The sequence below is a fragment of the Artemia sp. Qi Xiang Cuo genome, chromosome 14, assembly GCF_049724085.1.
Source record: "Artemia sp. Qi Xiang Cuo chromosome 14, ASM4972408v1, whole genome shotgun sequence".
NCBI lineage: Eukaryota > Metazoa > Arthropoda > Branchiopoda > Anostraca > Artemiidae > Artemia > Artemia sp. Qi Xiang Cuo.
Genome location: NC_142807.1, coordinates 13,199,678 through 13,213,387, shown reverse-complemented (window position 1 = coordinate 13,213,387; position 13,710 = coordinate 13,199,678). Strand labels below are relative to the sequence as shown.

At 36.1% G+C, this 13,710-nt stretch overlaps 1 protein-coding gene across 2 annotated transcripts in view; it reads right to left on the bottom strand.

The window, feature by feature from the left end:
• LOC148944155 (uncharacterized) overlaps positions 1-13,710 on the bottom strand; it is a 131,171-nt gene that overhangs the window by 45,136 nt on the left and 72,325 nt on the right. For both annotated transcript variants that reach the window (XM_089100036.1, XM_089100035.1), the window contains exon 3: positions 8,111-8,240. In XM_089100036.1, the coding sequence (XP_088956162.1) occupies positions 8,111-8,240 (130 nt within the window). The remainder of the gene's footprint in view (positions 1-8,110; positions 8,241-13,710) is intronic.

Sequence of the window (13,710 nt, the reverse complement as noted above, 5' to 3'; positions counted from 1 at the left end):
TTAATGACCTTCAAATAAACATCTTGGACATGTCCTTGCTTCCAACTCCAGACATAAGTTAAATTACAGTAGAAGTGGGCGCTTTTGTGTTTTTATCAAGCAATCTAAACGAAATCCCTCCCCCTCAAGGATAGCACCCGTGTGAGTATGTCTGAGTTATCAAGTCATTTGACTCAAATGCATGGCTTCGCTGCAATATTTATTCGACAAAGAAAAGCGGAGCAAAGACGCTGAAGCAGAGAAAAAAAGAGAGAAATCGGAAAATCGTAAGAATGCTAACAGATATCATTATCACACTCGTTAAGCGATAACTGGCCTTTCAAGGAAACGATCATGACGGGGGCAACTACATAGAGCTTGTCAACTTGCTGGGATATCATAGTTCGGAGATGGCACACTTGCTAAACTGTAAAAAAGAATAAGGTACCCATGCAACTTCTTACCTTCACTGCATCTCAAAAAACGATTTTATAAGTAGGGGAAGACCTTATAGCACAGAACTAACAAGAGGGCGCCCTTAACATACTAAACTAACAAGATGACAACCAATCAGAGGACTAGAATCCGTGTACGAACAAGATCAACGACCGGGACATGTGACATCATCAGATAAGGAAATTTCACATCGTGAATATTCTTATCAGGGAGTTAGAAATACTAACGGGACAACATATCTGTTTGACACAATTTCTCCATGAGATATGTTTATAAATTTGGAAGGCTTCATAGGAATTTAAAATGTATCTGTGCACAGTTGCCAGAACATAGGAAACGTCAGAGATTAATTGACATTTTAGGGAATTTGAAAGTAGAAACGAATAAGGTAAGGCATCTCAGGGAATGCTTACTCTATTAAAAGATACATATTATTTTTTATTTTGGTGGTTCTCGACTGTGTTCTGTATAATACACAAGTACCATTTAAGCAGGGTTGTCAATATAAAATATGCTTTAACATTCTAGTATACTAAAAAGTTGATACTAATAAAGAAATTCAAAACAATCCTTAGAAATCCTAAGAAATCAACTAGTGAGACGATTATGGATTTGAGCATAAAGAACCGCAACCACCAATGACCCTATTCCCCAAGGACCTCAACCTCCAAGTTCCCCTTTCCCCAACCTCCAAGGAGCCCCCCGCCAACTTTTTGGCCCCGCCCCCAATTTTCGTTTATACTTTTTTTGAAGTTTATTTTTTAACATGATAATTTTATTTCAAATTTTTTTACATGTCTTAGAATGAACAAGTATACAATATGGGATTAGTGAGACGATTATGGATTTGAACATCAAGGGCCGCAACCACCAATGACCCTAGCAACCAAGGACCTCAACCTCACAGGTCCCCTCTCCCCAACCTCCAAGGGGGACCTTCCCCAACCTCCAAGGAGCCCCCTGCAACTTTTTGAGCCCATCCTCCCATTTTTTAATGCTTTTTTAAAGTTTATTTTTTTTTAACATGATAATTATATTTCAACTTTTTTTTACATGTCTTAGAATGAACAAGCTAACAATATGGGATTAGTGCGACGCTTATAGATTTGAACATCAAGGACCGCAACCACCAATGACCCTAGCCACCAAGGACCGCAACCTCCAAGGTCCTCTCTCCCAACCTCCAAGGCCCCCTTCAACTCCAACTTTTTGGGCCCATCCCCCCGTTTTTTATATTTTTTTGAAGTTTATTTTTTAACATGATAATTTTATTTCAACTTTTTTTTTTACATGTCTTAGAATGATATAAAACATAATTAAAGCATAAAAAATTTCTTAACGAATGTAGATGTGTGTTGTCTAAAACCTATGATTTGGGGTGCATGGTTTACTATTTAACGCTTTTCTGACCTAGGTTTCTTAGCCTGTCATAGGAGTGTGTTGTCTGAAATCTATGATTTGGGGTGTTTGGTTTACTATTTTAGACTTTTCTTAGCTAGGTTTCTTAACCTTTCGTAGATGTGTGTGTTGCATGAAACTCGTGATTTGGGATGTCTAGTTTTCTATTTTGCACTTTTCTGAGCTAGATTTCCTAACCTTTCATAGGTGTATGTCAGGTTTTATTAATAATATCTGATTTCTTAATAAAGTTGGGTTTTAATTTTCAGAAAAAAGAACATCCACGTTTAAAATACATCTGATTTTATTAATAATATTTGACTTCTTTTAATAATTGGGTACATTTTTTGCATATTTTTTAATAGAGTTGGGTTTTAGTTTTCAGAAATATGAACATCCAAGTTTAAATACATCTGATTTTATTAATAACATTTTCTTAGCTAGGTTTCTTAACTTTTCGTAGGTGTATGTCTGATTTTATTAATAACATTTTCTTAGCAAGGTTTCTTAACCTTTCGTAGGTGTATGTCTGGTTTTATTAATAATATTTGATTTTCTAATAAAGTTGGGTTTTACTTTCAGAACATCCATGTTTAAAATACATCTGATTTTATTAATAATATTTGATTTCCTTTTAATAATTGGATACATTTTTGCATATTTTTTTAATAAAGTTGGGTTTTAGTTTTCAGAAATATGAACATCCCAGTTTAAAATACATCTGATTTTAATAATAACATTTTCTTAGCTAGATTTCATAACCTTTGAAGATGTGTGTTGCATGAAACTCATGTCTTGGGATGTCTAGTTTGCTATTTTGGACTTTTCTGATCTAGGTTTCCTAGCCTTTCGTAGGTGTATGTCTGATTTTATTAATAACATTTTCTTAGCTAGGTTTCTTAACCTTTCGTAGGTGTATGTCTGGTTTTATTAATAATATTTGATTTTCTAATAAAGTTGGGTCTTAATTTTCAGAAATAAGAACATCCATATTTAAAATACATGTGATTTTATTAATAATATTTGATTTCTTTTAATAATTGGGTACATTTTTTGCATATTTTAAAATAAAGTTAGGTTTTAGTTTTCAGAAATATGAACATCCCAGTTTAAAATACATCTGATTTTATCAATAACTTTTTCTTAGCTAGGTTCCTGAACCTTTCGTAGATGTGTGTTGCATGAAACTCATGATTTGGGATGTTTAGTTTGCTATTTTGGATTTTTCTGAGCTAGATTACCTAACCTTTCGTAGGTGTATGTCTGGTTTTATTAATAATATTTGACTTTCTAATCAAGTTGGGTTTTAATTTTCAGAAATAAGACCATCCATGTTTAATGCAAATGAATAAAATCCAACTTATAATTTATTTTTTCCAATCATTGGGGAGGGGGGGGGGGTAACTGCCCCCCCCCCCCTTGTCCACCCTCCCCCCTGAAACGACGCCCCTGGGTATGTAGACAGGAAGGCACTCATGCCGAAAAGCAAGTTTTGTTAATAATAGAAATTTATTTACATAGCCTATGACAAACATGTTTAAGGGAGCAGTCAATTAGTTCCTGGTCAGAAGATATTACCTACGGAAACAGTATCTAATCGGATAAATTTTGCATGCAGTTGCAGAAACAAATAGACAACATCCCAGGATTTAGTGGGATGTTTTTTTATTGTGGATCTTTAATTGCGAAACCAGAACCGATGGACGCTTTTTGTGACAAAGTTAAGGACATCAAACCCCTAGAAAACTTAGGGCCTGATATGCCATAAGTAAAACATTTACAGATGTTTCCTCTCTTGAGTTGTCTGTTGAAATTTCTATTAAAACACTAAACAGACAGATTTTCAGGAATAGCATTCCTTGGCGACTATTCAATACGGAGGTACAGCGTCTTACACAGCTGTTCGTTAAGAGCTTAGTGCAGGGTGTCTCCTCTTGTAGGTAGTTCAACAGTAACATGCTTCTACGTCTTTCCGGTAAACAGTGGTATGAACCGAAACGGTACGATGTAAACCTCCTTGCTCTTTGAGCAAATCCTTCTGCAACCATATTAAGTTGGTTGCGACTCTGTAAAGTCCAAACAGAGGCTTCTGATCCTGACCTGGATCTACGTGTTACAGTTCCATATTTCGTAGCAGTCAAATTCACCTATGCCCTCAATGCATATCTTTACAGCCAGAACATACCGTCAGACTTTTATACTGTGTGATCGAGAAATCTCTTCATAAGCAATTAATTTGAACTCTGAACCAAAGGCACAAAATGAGATTACAGAGTCTAATGTTTCCGAAGCTTCAATGAATCACCAAAAACTGACAGAAACCTAAACTAAAACTGAACTGCACACGAAGGCTCCTCTAATTACTACATTTATGCACTCCCTAGTCAATCAAACCTTAAGACACACTTCTAAATATTCAATAATTAAAAATAAAAAGCACTTGTAAACAGATGAAATTTTGCAACTTATTCCTGTCTCAAGAAGTGGATGTGACTAATCTCTTCTACAATAGTCCTTAAATTATATTAAGTCCGTAAAAAAAGGTACTTGATTCCATAGCACCTTTCACCAGAAAAGTTTAAACTGGTAGTGTTGGGCGATATTTGATATCGATATTGACATATCGATATACCGGACCAAATATCGATATCAAATATCGAAACTGGTATTTCTTAGGGGTCTCTAACCCCCTATATTTCCTTCGGAAAATCCACCACATGAAAATTCTGCAAATTTTCAGCATAAACCTTCGAGATTCTTTGCAGGTTTGAATTTTATTTATCCTTATCTTACATCTTACCCTGGCATCTTTTTCGCAAGAATTTACTTTCGGCTCCCGAGTCAGATACGTGTGAATTATTACCGACTGAGAATAAAAAGTTCACAACAAATAATTTTGCAATGAAAAGTTCGGATTTTGAATGTTTTCAAAGCTAAACTAGCCGATCGGAAGGGGTGAATTTTCTCAGTTTGAAAAAAACATATACTGCTGATGCCAATAAGGTTCATCTTATGAAAATTGTCACTGGGTGGGGGATCAATGAAAAGGTTTTTGCTGTAGTAACTGTTAATGGAGCAAATGTAGTTCGGGCCGTAAAGGATGCTGCATCGCAAGTAGGTACAGGATGGACACATGTTTCGTGCTTCGCAAATATTCGAAGTTGGATGTGGGGGGCGCTATTAATGATACTGCTGAATTGTTGCCTCTCGTCCAAAAGGCTAGAAATATTGTCAGCTTTTTCAGACGTAATCTTGTAGCTATCGACAAGTTGCGCCAGGTTCAAATCTCTATTAACAATGTTTGCACTAAAAAACTAAATCTGATGTGACCACTAGATGGAATTCGCTTCGCACTATGTTGCGTAGTCTACAGTATTTGAAAGAGTCGGTAACAAGCTTGCTTGCGCTTCTCGGTAAAGTGAACCTCATACTCACTGATAGTGAGTGGGGTGTTATTTCAAACGTGATTGCGGTGCTTACACCCTTTAAAGAGGCTACTATTGATCTCTCTTCTGAAAGCTATCCCCCATCTCGAAAGGCCTGCCTTTTGTCTAAAATTTTGAGACGCTACCTTGTTCAGGTAGATTTTGGTTGATTCTCAGATGTGGCTGATGAACTTTGAAAAGCTTTGCTGAATAAAATGCATTGTAGGTTTAAACCCTTGGTCAGGTCAAACCCGTCGCAATTGCTACTTATCTTGACCCGCGTTTCAAGAAAATGTATATTTCACCTGACAATCTTCTACAAATTGTAAACAAAATTACAAACAAGATAGATTTGGCCTTTCTGGCTGCTGAATCTCGATCAGAAGATACAAGTACCATGGCAGTCCCGGCGATGCAGTCATATCAGAATCAAGCCAGTTTGTGGGTTTCAAATGATGAAGTCCTTATAGTCAATGCAGGACACACTTCGACAGCAGCCGAATATATCATGGCTCCGCAAACTTTCAATAGGGAACGAACAGTTTCAAGAGAAACTTGTCCACTCAAGTGGTGGACGTATCGTGCTCTGGGATCCCAAAAACACTTGTGCGAAATTGCAATGAGATTCATGTCTGTGCCCGTACCAGCGTCCCTTCTGAAAGAGTGTTTTCCAAGGCTGGTCAGATAGTCACTGGACGGTGGTACCAACTCTCAGGGAAGAACATTGACATACTGATATTTTTGAATGGCCAGTAGTTTATTTTTCTTTTTCCTGAGCCCGAATAATTCCAAATCTGGATTTTTATTATATTCATTTATGTAATCGAAGTTTATTTTTACTGATTGATTTTATACTATTTGAATTTTGAAGAAAAGTTATACAAAATATCCTTTATTTACCATTTGCACTACTGAACTTTGGCAATAAATACAAGTTCAAATAGGGATAAAATCTTTTTAATAGACAGTGTTTCACAAACAGTGATAGAAATTCACAAAAAATTCCAGATATTTCGGTCACATATGCAGTGACCGAATATCTGGTCACTGCATATGTGACCGAAATGTCTGGTATTTTTTGTGAATTTCTATCACTGTTTGTGAAACAGTGTCTATTAAAAGGATTTTATCCCTATTTGAACTTTTATTTATCGTCATGGAAACGCATTGTGGTCTCCGAAATTATCTACGTGAACTTCGGCAAATCCGCGAGATAGCAAAAAACTGATACGAAATATCGATATCGAATATCGAAAGTAAAAATATCGATATATCGATTAATCAAAATATCGCCCAACTCTACATACTGGTATTAATTTCAACTCAAGTTGTTATTACGTCTACAAGCTAACGTTGGAAGGAATATAGCGTATCAGCAATGATTTGGATGTGAAAATTGTGTGTGACCAAACAATGGTAACAGGTATGAACTTGGCTGTTATTTAAAAAATTATTAGTGAGAATGGTAGTTGCAGTGGAGATATAAAAAATTGAATGGCGAAGAGATCATATATTTTTTTTCGTAGTTGAAAAAAGTTTGGAAGAGTAGGAAGATAGATCATTTAGGAAGATAAGATTAAAATATTAGAAGTCCTGGTGATGACAGTGTTCAAGGACAACTTTATTTCTTGATGTCATGGTGATGACAGTGTTCAAGGACAGCTTTATTTCTTGAATTCATGGTGATAACAGTTCTCAAGGACACCTTTATTTCTTGAATTCATGGTGATAACAGTTCTCAAGGATACCTTTATTTCTTGAAGTCATGCTGATGACAGTTCTCAATGACAACCTTATTTTTTGAAGTCATGCTGATGACAGTGCTCAATGACAATTTTATTTTTTGAAGTCATGGTGATGATACTGCTCAAGGACAATTTTATTTCTTGCTATCGCATATGATACCAGCAATAAGTTTCCCAAAAGATCAAAATGCGTGTACGACCTGTCGATTCCCAGAATACGTTTGAGAAATACCAAAAAGGACCCCATTGAAATCCTTGCTCGCGATTGAGATGAAAGTAAGAATCCAAAGTAAAAAGTGGATGCTTATAAATCTGGACGCTTCGAAATATTAAAAAAAAGAGGTTCTAAAAGAAATTGACAAACAATTTTTAATTTTTGGTTTAAGCCACTCCTAAATAACTGTACACTGAACAATAATCTGCATGCCAACTATGGCTCGATCCCAGTCCCTAGGGATACAAAAAAATTCATTGGTTAGGCAATGTTTTACGGATGAAAAAATATGCTACTAAAACTAATGCTTTTTGGCAATCGGCCAAACAATGGCCAATCAGCCAAACTTGGGCCAAACGACGAACTGGATGTCCTCCAATGGAGAGGGAAGAGGTTATAATAAACTGTTTAATTCACATAGACACTTCTTGAGATAGATTGGAGTATGAAGCTTTGGTCAGAGGGGGGGGGGGGGGAGAAAAAAGTGTGTGCGGTAGTTTGGCCTCCGCTAGCTTGGAACTTCAATGGGTTGTCGGTAATTGTAGCGACATTAGTACAGTCCTTTGGTCATTTTAGGTTTTGGGGCTTGACACTGTCTTTTCCGATAGTAAATGACTTCAGAAGTCAACAAAAACTATTATTTACAAAACTACATTAATATCTATTCCTGAAATTCTATGGTGTCAGCAAAGATGAAATTCAGTCTCATAAGTCTGTAACTCATTGACCCTGTATATGTATTTACTAGATAAGTGAGAAAAAAAGTCTCAGACACACAAAAAACACAACATAAAATAAGTGATAAAATTAAAAAAGAGGATATTTTGACAAAATTCATGATACATAAATTTTATAAATGCTAAATTTTATAAATACTATAAATTTTAACTTACTAGGCTGTAGAATGTCCCAAATTGTTATTTGATAATCTGTTACATTTTCAAAGGCTAGAAAAGGTTTGCATAAGTGGTACAGTGCATGAGCTTTTCCGTAAGTCTGGTCACCGCCCACAAGCTGCGTGTACTGCAAAAAAAAAAAAAAAATAACAAAATGAATCAACCCAAAACATAAGAATAATTGATGAAAAGCTCTCAGATCAGTAAATGAAATCGAATAAAGAACATGTAACCTGAATAAACCTTAATAAGACATTTTGAGCTCAATGAAAAAAAAGAAGACGAGAAGAAAAGAAGAAGAAGAAGTTGAACCAAGAAGTAAATGAAGAATAAAGAAAAGCAGCATTAAAGACAAAACAAAAAAAAACTAAAATTCTCACGCAGCTTCGGCCCACAGCCCTTGACACCGCAATTTTAAAATAAAAAACCATGCACTTCTATATTCCAAAACTTCGGCCGACCTCAAACTAACATGTTATCTACCTTCCAAACTATGCACCTGAGTTAATGAACGAACTGGTCTTTCAGGCTTTGGCTGAGACTGCTCATCACTCTGATTGAAATACGTTTAGTAGCCTCTGAAGGGCTCGTTGTTTCGTCAGGTAACGAAAACTGTTTCTTCTTTCTTGCCCTGGTTCTGTTTTATTGACATTGCCCATATCGCCAACCTTAATCTAGCTCCATTATTGGCAGGGTATTTTGAGGTATAGCTTAACTACATCTTTTTGCTCAATTCTTAAACGAATCTTCCACGGCAGTGTCAGGATGTCCATCATTAATTTCCGTCCTTATTCTCGAGAACCCTGCCCACCAGCTTTGGTGGGCAACCATCGTCTCTAGAAAGAGTGGTGAGTCACTGACCGCTCGCCAGTCAATAGCAGTAAGTGACAATCGGTCCTCAGAAGTAGTACTAGCAAATGAATTTCTTTTTCCCTCCTCAGATTACTCCTCAATGGATTTATTCTTGAGGTCTAAAAATTTACATGAGTAGGTCTGAAAAACCCCATGCCTTCTCATGCACAGAACATAATTTGCACTTTATAAAAAAAAAGAAAAAAAAGACCGTAGATTGTCAGTTTAATATACATATAGACATTTATTCCTTAAGGTTTTAATAATTTTTCATTTATTAAAGTAAAAAAAAGTGAAAACGTTTATAATGTAATTTGTTTTCAGTAAAGTGCAAATTATGTTCTAGTCTTAAGAAGGCATGGGGTTTGTCAGTCCTACTCATGTTAATTTTTGCTCGTTTTGAGCTTGACTCGTTCATTTATTGTAATTTCTTATCGTCTTGAGTTTCATTTATTTTTTTAATGGTGATTTGTGGTAGTTTTACGCTAAGAAAATTATTTGAATTTATTTCTGCTCATGTTTGGCTTACTGGAACTCTTTACTTTTCTTTTAAAAACTTGTCTTGTGGAATTTTTTAAAAAATTAATTTCTGTTCATTTTTTATTGACATAGTCTTTTTCATGGGAAAAATTTAATATTTTACTTCTTTTTAATTTTTTTTTACTATAAGAATCCATCGTTTCGCTAGCTATGTGTATGTTGTAGAAACTTTTTCAAGAATTTTTAATCCTGAAAAAATAGTACTGTTTGATTTAATTTTATACCTTATCATGTTAACCAGAAAAATAACATTTAGTGCCATTCCTCAAACATTCTATCTATGCTCTGACGACCTAGATACACTTACATTCTTTGACTCATTTAAATTGCAAGAACAAAAGTACCGTAGTAATAGTTGTAGCCCCGAAAGTTTCAACTTAATAACCCCAGTCGTTCTCAGCATACTGCTGAGGTTTCTTATTGGCAACCATATATCTTTTTGTTTTGTTTTTCTATAAGAATCCATAGTTTCACTTGCTATTTGTATATTGAAGAAACTTTTTCAACAATTTTAAATCCCGACACAAATTGTGTTGTTTAAATTAATTTCATAACTCCTCAATTTGACCTAAAAAATAAAACTTAATCTCACTCCCAAAAACATTCTATCTATGCTCTTTGACAACCTGGATACACTTACACTCTTTTGATTTATTTAAATTATAAGAGCAGAAGTAATAACAGTAGTAGCCCAGAAAGTTCCATCTTAATACAACCCAGTCGTTCTCGATATATTGCTAAGGTTTCTTTTTGGCAACCATACACACAGTGCCTTCTGATTTAGTTTTAAAGTAACATTTAGTTTTAAAGCACAATGGGCCAATTGTAAAAATTGTGGTGGGTTGACATACTCTATATCCCTAGAGACATATGTGATAAACCATTCTATTATGCTGAACAAAATGGATGTCTAAAAATTGCGACTGGATGTATTAGGAAAATGAATGGGATTTGGAGGAGGGCTGCTTGCCCTCCAATCTCTTTTTACTCTTAAAAACGGCACTAAAACTTTTAATTTTGAATCAAATTAGCTCTTTTAAAAGTTTCTATGAAATTTTTTCTGAAAGACTCACCAAAGTGCTCTTTGTGTTTTTGGAAAATAAAGGTCAAACATGCATACATTTCTCAATAACATAAACTATACCTAAACAGTGAATAAATTACCTGACGTATATCCCTTACACTAGGGGCTGTGAGGGGGTTGACATCCCAAAAGGCATAATTACTAGATCTTTTAAGAAAACTGAAGAAAATAGATGTCTGAAATTTTTTATTGGATGTTTGTTTCGGAAAATGATGGGCTTGAGGGAGGGGATGGGGGGCTAGTTGCCCCAAATTCACTTTTGACTCTTACAAAAGGCACTATAACTTCCAAATTCCAATTAAATGAGCCCTATACAAATTTCATACGACCACCAATTCCACAAAAAACCTTGTATGCCCCCCAGGGCATAACTTACAACTCTTACTCCAGGGCTCTGGTAGGTTGTGTCAACTCTAGAGTCTTTGTTATATGTTCTTTGGACTATTTTTTAACAAAATGGCTAACTCACAATTTCGATCAGATACATTTGGGTGAGAAGGCATCAGGAGAGGGGGAGGCTAGTTGCCCTCTATCACTTTTGACTCTTAAAAGGGAACTATAACTTTCAATTTCCAATTAAATGAGCCTCCTCTAAAGTTTATAAGACCACGCCCTCCATAAAAACCTTATATGTCTTCGGGGAATAACTTACAACTCTTGTCTCCGGGTTCTAGGGGGTTGTTTCAACCCCGAAGGCCTTTTTATAGACTATTTTGATCAAAAAAGCTATCTCAAAGTTTTTATCGGATGCAATTGGGGAAAAGAAGATGGAGGGTGGCTAGTTGTCCTCCTATCACTTAGGACTTTTAAAAAGGATACTAGGACCTCTGATTTCCAATTGAATGAGCCACATACAAATTTTATTCTCATTTATGTCTATCTCAAATTTTTGATCGGAAGAATTTCGGGAAAAAGGGCGTGGGGAGGGGGGCTGGCTGCCGTCCGATCACTCTTGACTTTTCAAAAGGGAGCTAGAATTTCGGATTTTACACTAAATGAGCCTTCTCCGAAGTCTATATGACCACTCTTTCCAGAAAAACCTTAAGTTTTAACAATAGGCAACTAGTACAGCTTATAGCCGTTATCCTGAGGGCCGTGGAGGGTTGCCATCCCCAAAGACTTAATTACTGGATCTTTCAAATACGCTTTACAAATTGGCTGTCTTATAATTTTGGTTCGATTTGTTGGGGGAAATGATGGCCGTGGCGGGGAAGAGGGGGGCTGGTTGCCCTCCAATAGCTTTCGACTATTAAAAAGGGCACTAGAACTTCTGACTTCCAACCCAATCAGCCCCCTGAAGTTTATACAACCACCCTTTCCATAAAACCTTATATGTCCCCGGGACATAACTTACGACCCTTGCCCTGAGAGCTGTGGGGAGGGTTGTAATCTTCAAAGACATAATTAATGGACCTTTCAATAACGCTGGATAAAATGGCTATGTCAAAATTTTGATTGGATGTATTTGGGAAATGATGGGGTGGGGGCTAGTTGCCCTCTAATCACTTTCGATTATTAAAAAGGCACTGGAACTTGCAATTTCCAATCAAATGAGCCTCTTTTGAAGTTTCTACGATAATTCCTTCTATACGAAGTGTTCTGGCCTATAATAATAATAAATAAAAAAACATTATGCACAAATCGCTCTTTACTTAGGCAGCGCTATTGCACTAACTATGACGATACAGATCATGCTGCAGAAAACTGATGTTTGCCATTTTGTGCCACTAAATCAAGTTTCGGCCAGAATAGGGCGGAAATATTATCGAGCAAAAATTTTAAGATAGACAATACATAGCATACCTAATACTATGCACATAGCATACCAGCTACAGATAGGGTCAAAGGGAACTACAAATTTCAAACATTTTGTGCCACCGATTTCCTGTTATTTTCTGGTCGAAATGTTATCGAGCAAAAATACTGAGATAGAAGGTCAGGAGACACTTTCAGGAGGAGGTGTCCAAAGCCCCAAAATTTGCAATTTTTGCCGAATTTCCGGCAAAATTTTTGAAATTTCCGTGAGAGGTCTTTTCGAACAATAAGGAGAGCACTTCCTCACGAGCACTATCTTTCGAATAACACCCCTTCCCATGAAAAATTTTGAGATAACAACGGGAAAACTGTAATACACCTTCGATATACCCACTCTTTTATATATCTCAAACTAAACACGCAATGAAAAACCCGTTTTGACAGGATGATTCAACACACCGCTGTAGAGAAATACAAGTATACCGTGGTTTTAATTGCGGATAAGATATTTAAAGTGCTGTTTTTGTTTTGTTTTTTTTTGGGGGGGGGGGGAGGGGAGGTATCTAGGTTAGGTTACGTATTTAATATATGCTATGATTTGCCCCCCCCCCCTTAATGTGCAATTATATAGCCCAAATTTGTTCCTAAACTATTATATAGTCATCCTAGTTTATTTTATTTCATTAGCATTAACCAAAGTAGCAGTATATAAAAGAGTGGATACATAGAAGGAGTACCACTACCGTTTTCTGCATTTCAGGCTCGTCTTGAAAATTCTTTAGGGTTCACCTTTTTCAGGAACGTACTTCGTTTTCCGAGCATTGCTATGCAAAAGTCAAACTTCAGCGTTAAGGCAAGGAGTGGCGGGGGGGGGTATCTCGTTATATCTAGAATATCCCTCAATTTGATAAATAAAAGTAGAGGAATCAGAGTCACCAAAATGGCATGGACTTAGTAAAGAGCAAGTACTTCTCACTTAATATTTGTTTCTTAGTCACTTCCTATGGAAAGGGTGAAAAAACTTTGAAGGAGGCTCATTCGAGATGAAATCAAAAGTTCTATTGTCCTCTTTAAGAGCTAAAAGTGTTTAGAGGGCGATCATATAAACATAACCTTCTGAATAGTCAAAAGATATGTTAAGTATGTCTACAGTAAGGACGTGACCTCAACAGCTTAAGGGGCAAGGGCCGTAAATAATGCAAATTGCCCATTACTAAACAAATAGGTTTTAGAATAAAGGCAGGCATGTTTGGTATTGGCTGTCTGATTGGCTTCGAACATTCGCAAATCATTTTCTGGGAAAAGATTTTTATCGGGGAGAGTAGAGGGCGTAAGAGGGCAAGAAATAGACTAAAAAAGTTTGTGT